Source organism: Phoca vitulina, unplaced genomic scaffold, assembly GCF_004348235.1.
Source record: "Phoca vitulina isolate PV1807 unplaced genomic scaffold, GSC_HSeal_1.0 scaffold106, whole genome shotgun sequence".
Lineage (NCBI taxonomy): Eukaryota > Metazoa > Chordata > Mammalia > Carnivora > Phocidae > Phoca > Phoca vitulina.
Genome location: NW_022589809.1, coordinates 1,282,358 through 1,289,267, shown reverse-complemented (window position 1 = coordinate 1,289,267; position 6,910 = coordinate 1,282,358). Strand labels below are relative to the sequence as shown.

Here is a 6,910-nt window from a genome sequence, read left to right as displayed (position 1 = left end):
GCCCCCACACGGGGGCTCCGCGGGGATTGCGCACGGGGTGCGTGGCCAGGCCCCCACACGGGGTCTCCGTGGGGATTGCGCACAGCGTGCGTGGCCTGCAGGCCTCCCGGGGTGAGGAGCAGTTGCACCTGCCGGGCACCCACCTCACAGATCGGGAGATGGGGGCCTGACGCAGGGTCCGTGGCCGGCCCAGGGTCTCAGGCACACCGGTGTCCCCGCAGAGCGGTGCACCGCCCTCCCAACGCCAGCGCCAGCGACCAGGGTCGGGGAAGTCCCTCCTGGGGGTGAGGGGTCTGTGCACAGGAAACAAGGAAAGAACAACAAAGACTTGCTGTGTTTTTTTCTCTGCTTTTCTGTGAGAACCAGCAGATGCAGTGACCTCACCCCAAACCACTCTGTGACTGCAGCAGAAACCATGCTCTGTAAGAAATTGGTACTCAGGCTTAATCCAAAAAATGTCAGTTAAAGTGAGCGTCACACGGTAGCAAAGCATTGTCCTCGGAGACAAGACACCGACGCGCCCGCCGGCGGTCCGGCCGGGGCCTTGGGTTTGGGCGCCGGTCTGCGGGTTTCCTAGTCCCCTCTGAAGGCGCCGCCCACCACGCGTTCCTTCCGTGGTCCCGCAGCTCTAAGGCCCCTGCAGGTGCAGGAGGAACCCGCGGGCAGAGTCCGTCGTAGTCGTTCGGACTTCTCTCTGAGCTGTCCCCGCATCTGCATCGGCAGCAGAAGTGGGGCTTTCCCCTAACAAGTCACGTCGCTCATCTTCCAAAGCGTTTGATTTAAATTTTAACACAGACACAACTCCGTTGTCACACTCCTGTTCCTTGTGTCCCTCCACGACTAGATGGCTTTCTGTGGCCTTGAGGGTGGATGTCGGCAGGTGAGGGGGCAGTTTGGTGACAGAGGACCTGCTGTGGCCCACGCGGTGTGCTCTGCAGAAGGACCCCAGATGCGGGTTTGGGGCTCACCAGTGAAGCGGAAACAAACACGGTGCCCCTCGCTGGTTCCTGGGTTTGTTGTCCTGAGCCCGTGAAAGCCACGTGCTTGCTCTGGCCGTGACCCATTTAGGTCTTGGGGAGTGCCCGTCTCCCTTAGCAGCTGGCTGCAGGGGACCCTGACTCGCCAGTCTATGCCCTGCAGGCCAGAGAGTGCTCATCACGGAGGATCTGGAGGACGTGGAGGTGCGCGAGGGCTGCTCAGCCACCTTCTCCTGCCGCATCTCCCCTGCCGACTACGGGCCGGTGCACTGGTTCTTGGACAAGACGCCCCTGCATCCCAATGAGCTCAATGAGATTGAGGTTCAGCCAGGTGGTTACCACGTGCTCACCCTGCGGCAGCTTGCTCTCAAGGACTCAGGCACCGTCCATTTCGAGGCAGGGGACCAGCGGGCCTCGGCCACCCTGCGGGTCACAGGTGGGCGGTGTGCTCAGCGCTGTGGTGGGGCCTGGTCCGTGGGGCTGAGGGTGCAGCCTTGTGGAGGGCAGATGCTGGCCATGCGCAGAGCATGGTCCTGGGGCTCATGGGGATGGTGCCCAGCCCGTGGGTCCCAGGGAGGTGGGGCTGTTGGAAGGTGATCATTGCACGTGGGGTGCAGAGGTGATCCCGCTGTCCCCGCAGTGTGGGCTGCGCCCCGCCAGGCCTGCCCCGTCCCCCCGCAGCCCCTGTGCAGCCCCACACGAGGGTCCCGTGCCTCTCTGTGTACCTCCAGAAAAGCCAAGCGTCTTCTCCCGCGAGCTCACGGACGCTACAGTCACAGAGGGGGAGGATCTGAGCCTGGTCTGTGAGACCACCGCCCTGGACAGCCCCGTGCGCTGGACCAAGGACGGGAAGGCCCTGCGGCCATCAGCCCGTTGCCAGCTGAGCCAGGAGGGCCACCAGGCCCAGCTGGTCATTACCGGCGCCACCCTGCAGGACGGTGGGCGCTACAGGTGTGAGTCTGGGGGCTCCTGGAGCAGCTCCATTGTCAGGGTTCACGGTAAGTCCCCGGGCTCACACCCCTGTCTCAGGGTGGGGGGGCCCTCTGTCCATCTCCAGGGCTCCGCTGCTTTGCTAGAGTCACCCCTCTTCTGTCCCCTCATCAGATGCGTGGTTCCTGCTTTGTTCCTGTGTCTTGTTTTCTGTGTTCCCCTGCTTCTGACTTGGCGCGTCTCCACCTATCTCAGCACGGGCCACGTAACAAATACCTCACACTGGGCACTAAGCAGCAGACATTGATGGTCTTCTCGCCCTGGAGGTGGGAAGCCCCAGGTCCAGGCGTGGGCGTATCTGGATGCACTTCTCCCCGTGTCCCTGCATTGTCGTCTGTCTGTGTCCATCTCTTCTCACAAGAAGAGTTATGTAACTCGCAGGATTAGGTCGCATTTTACCTTAATTACCTCTGGAAAGACCCTCTGCAAAAACAGTCGTTCTGAGGTTCTGCGGGTTGGGGTATGAATTTGGGGGGTACAGTTCATGCTACTCTGCCCTTCTCTGCTCGCACCTGTTCGGCTCCCCCTCCTGGAGGATGGAGTTTGGGGGATCGCTCTCCATAGCCCCCAGCGCGTAAAGGGCGAGGTGGGCCTGCCTGCGCCCTCTGGCTGCCGCGTCCCCAGCTGTCGTCAGCCATGGGGGCCCTCAGCTGGGATGCAGGAGGTGGGTGCTGAGCCGAGCCTGTGCCTGCCCACAGGACGGCCAGCACGCTTCCAGGAGGGGCTGAAGGACCTGGAGGTGCTGGAGGGCGGGGCTGCCACTCTGCGCTGCACGCTGTCCTCTGTGGCCACGCCCGTGGAGTGGCGCCGTGGAGACGAGGTTCTGCAGCCCGGAGGCAAGTACAGCTTGCGTCAGGAGGGCACTGTGCTGGAGCTGGTGGTCCGGGACCTGCGGCCCCAGGACAGTGGGCAGTACTCCTGCTGCTTCGGGGACCAGATGACCTTGGCCACACTCACTGTGAAGGGTAAGCATCCTTGCCCGCACTGCCCATGGGCCCCATTCATCCCTGTGGGAGGATGAAAATGACATTCTCTGTTGGGCCCTGTTGCAGCCCTGCCTGCTGAGTTCATAGGGAGACTGAGAAGCAAGGAGGCCACGGAAGGGGCCACGGCCACACTGCACTGTGAGCTGAGCAAGGAGGCCCCTGTGGAGTGGAGGAAGGGGTCCGAGACCCTCAGAGCTGGGGACAGAGTCAGCCTGAAGCAGGATGGGGCCATGTGTGAGCTGGAGATCCGTGGCCTGGCCGTGGCAGATGCCGGGGAGTACTCGTGCGTGTGCGGGCAGGAGAGGACGTCGGCCACACTGACCGTCAGGGGTAAAGACCGTGTGTGGCCAAGCAGAGCCGTGTTCTGGTGTCCAGTTGACTTCGTGACGTCCATCTGCTCTCAGTCTATGTTCGTGTTGTTTCTCTCCCACATTCTCTTGGTGTGACCCTCCATCTGTCACTCCATGGAATCCCTCTCCCTCCGGGACTGTTGAGTGAACCATGAGAAGCCGCATCCCAGCCATTTCCCACCCCTTGGTCATTGCTGGTCCTATTGTCCTATGGGAGTCTGTCTTGTCCTCTGTCCTGACGTGTCCTGCCCCCAACAATCTCCAGAGAACCTGATGTTCTGTGTCTGAATTTTCTCAGCCCTGCCTGCTGAGTTCATAGGGAGACTGAGAAGCAAGGAGGCCACAGAAGGGGCCACGGCCACGCTGCACTGTGAGCTGAGCAAGGAGGCCCCTGTGGAGTGGAGGAAGGGGTCCGAGACCCTCAGAGCTGGGGACAGAGTCAGCCTGAAGCAGGATGGGGCCGTGTGTGAGCTGGAGATCCGTGGCCTGGCCGTGGCAGATGCCGGGGAGTACTCATGTGTGTGCGGGCAGGAGAGGACGTCGGCTACACTGACTGTCAGGGGTAAAGACCGTGTGTGGCCGTGTGGAGCAATGTCTCCATGTCCCAAAGCTGTGTCATGTCCTGTTGCTCTGCCCTGGTCACTGCATGGTCCTTGTGCCTTTCTGTGTGTCTCCTGCATCCTGCGGCATGAATCTCTGGGACCTCCTTGAGTGACGCTCATATTGGATAAACTGCAGAGAACAGGCCCTTCCTGCCCTCAAGGGGCATCCCGCAGTACAAACAGAATTACAGCCTTCTTGAGGCCTCTGAAGTGAGTGTGCCAGAGGAGGAACTGGGAAGTAGATTGAAGCTTGGCATTCAAGACAGGGTTACCAGGAGGCTGATTAAGGAGGAGAGCCAGGACACACATGTAGGGCCATGGGAGAGCTTTAAGGGGTGAAGTGTGGGTGGAAGTAAAGTCTAGGTATGGAGATGAAGTAGAGGCTTGTTGGATCTGGAGACAAGGTTTGTTGAGGTAAGTACGAAGGTTGAGGTGAGGTGAGTTGGGTGTGGAGCTGAGGTGAGGTGGGTGAGGAAGGTGAGGTGAGGTGGGTGTGGAAGGTAAGGTGAGGCGAGGTGGATGTGGAGTGAGGTGGATGTGGAGGTGAGATGAGGTGGATGAGGAAGGTAACATGAGGTGAGGTGGGTGTGGAGGTGAGGTGAGGTGGGTGAGGGAGGTGAGGGGAGTGTGGAGCTAAGGTGAGGTGGTTGAGGAGCTGAGGTGAGGTGGGTGTGGAGGTGAGGTGAGGTGGGTGAGGAGGTGAGGTGAGGTGGGTGAAGAGCTGCAGCAAGGTGAGATGGGTGAGGAGGTGAGGTGAGGTGGGTATGGTGGTGACTCGATGTTGGGGTTATGTGACAAGGTGAGGTGGGAGGTGAGGTTTGGGTGTAGAAGGAGGGGAAGGTCAGGAGTGCCTGACCCAGGAAGGCAGGTGAGTGTCCATGGTTGGGTGGGGGTCCACGTGGGGTGACTGGCAGGTGGCTTGGCTGTGCTCACAGCAGCCGTAGGAGGGTCGGTGGGGTATGTCAGACTGGGGTGGAACAGGATGCACAGGGAAGGGCAGGGTTGTGTCAGCTGGAGCAGGAGGGCTGGTCCGGGGGTCAGGGATGACAGGGCCGTGTCCTGTGGGGGTGGGGCTGGAGGAGGCAGGTGGGGGGGTCCCTGTGCAGTGGGGCTGCCTCCTGCGGGGTGTCCTGCCCGCCATCCCCAGGGACCTTGCCTCCGATAGGCAGCCACGTTGCCAACTTTGTGTCTGTGGCTGTTCGTTCTCTTCTGGCTTGAGTTCATGGTCTGTGTCTGTCTGACCCTCCCAGGCCTGACCACCCCCATTCACAAAGGTCCTGAGGCCTGGGCAGGCGAAGGGAGAGGGGCCTTGTGCAGTGTTGTGAGGGTCCCAAGACCCTTGGGGATGCACAGGCCCTGACCATGGTGTGGCTGGTAGCTCCCTGGGCTGGGGCTGGGGTCCTCAGGGGTCCTTTTGGGGGTCTGGTCACTTCCTGCAGGGAAGCAGATGGGACAGGGCAGGATGAGGCCACCCACTGCATCCTGAAGTGGTCCCAGGAGCAAGGCCAGGCCCCTGTGCCACTCGAGCCATGTGAACAGGCACAGCATCTTTGCCAAGGAGGTACTGGGTGACCTCATGGGGGCATGGGCAGGGGGCCCAAGAGAGCCGGTTTTAGAAGTGCGGGTTGTAAGGACTCTTGCTGAAGGTGACAGGCCAGGAGGAGGGCAGCTCCTGTTTCTCTCAGCTGGGTGGTCCTTGCTCCGGTGGAGAATTTAGGGGGCCTGGTTCATGTCTCCTTCCTCAGCTATATCTGTCAGGATCACAAAATCACCACAATATAGGGAGCCACTGAGGGGCCCATGACCATGGTGTGATCTGAGTGGGGCATCTTGGGGTGTGTGGAGTAGAGGAAGGACTGGGGCCCTTGACTCTGGTATCAGGCTAGTCTGAGGCAGGACGGGCCATGGGAGATGCTGGAAGGTGTCCCCTGTGGGCGCTGTGGCCATTTCTGCATGTGTCCATGTCCTGAGGTGCGCTGAGGATGCCAGCTCCTCTGTCTCCTTGCTGGCCTGCATGCAGATGAGTTTAGGTCAGTCTGTCCTCTGCTCTTACACACTGATTCTCCCACCTGTCTGTGTGTCCAGGCTTTGATTCCTAATTTGCTCCAGAATGTGTTTCTTTGTTGAATGCCCAAAACTGGACTCCTCATATTCCCCAGTCTGAGGTGCTCTGTCTCACCTTGACCCTCCCCAGCCCTTCCCCCCAAGTTCACCAAGGGCCTGAGGAAGGAAGAGGCCATGGAAGGGGCCACGGCCACGCTGCACTGTGAGCTGAGCAAGGCGACCCCTGTGGAGTGGAGGAAGGGGTCTGAGACCCTCAGAGCTGGGGACAGAGTCAGCCTGAGGCAGGATGGGACCGTGTGTGAGCTGGAGATCTGTGGCCTGGCCGTGGCAGATGCTGGAGAGTATTCGTGTGTGTGTGGACAGGAGAGGACATCGGCCATGGTGACCGTCAGGGGTAAAGAGCATGTGTGGCCGTGTGGACCTGTGGCTTGGTGTCTGCCCGTCGTCACTATGTCACCACCTTCCCTCTGTTAAACTGCGTGGACATCTATGTCTCTCCAGCTGGGTCCCCCTGGGATCTCTGAGTCTCCATCTCTGTGTCCAGTATTTGTCCTGATGTTCATGTCCAGGCTCGTGTCTCCTCCTGGACCATTTGCCTCCTACCCCACCTGCGCTTCTTTCACTCATTCGTGTCCTGGTCCTCTGCAGTTTGTGTGGTACTTGTGGGTGTCTGGTCCTGGACACAGAGTCCCCAAGACAGTCTGATGTCTCCCTGATCCTTGGCTCTCCCCAGCCCTGCCTGCCAAGTTCACAAAAAGTCTGAAGACTGAGGAGGCCACAGAAGGGGCCACGGCCACGCTGAGCTGTGAGCTGAGCAAGTCAGCCCCTGTGCAGTGGAAGAAGGGGCCCGAGACCCTCAGAGCTGGGGACAGAGTCAGCCTGAGGCAGGATGGGACCGTGTGTGAGCTGGAGATCCGTGGCCTGGACGTGGCAGATGCTGG

At 60.5% G+C, this 6,910-nt stretch overlaps 1 protein-coding gene across 1 annotated transcript in view; it reads left to right on the top strand.

The window, feature by feature from the left end:
• The window catches only part of OBSCN (obscurin, cytoskeletal calmodulin and titin-interacting RhoGEF), a 133,173-nt gene that overhangs the window by 68,829 nt on the left and 57,434 nt on the right, over positions 1–6,910 (top strand). The window contains exons 32-38 of the mRNA XM_032397906.1: positions 1,141–1,413; positions 1,709–1,975; positions 2,666–2,932; positions 3,020–3,283; positions 3,602–3,865; positions 6,100–6,363; positions 6,703–6,910. The exon at positions 6,703–6,910 is cut by the window's right edge and continues 293 nt beyond it. Coding sequence (XP_032253797.1) covers positions 1,141–1,413; positions 1,709–1,975; positions 2,666–2,932; positions 3,020–3,283; positions 3,602–3,865; positions 6,100–6,363; positions 6,703–6,910 — 1,807 coding nt within the window. The remainder of the gene's footprint in view (positions 1–1,140; positions 1,414–1,708; positions 1,976–2,665; positions 2,933–3,019; positions 3,284–3,601; positions 3,866–6,099; positions 6,364–6,702) is intronic.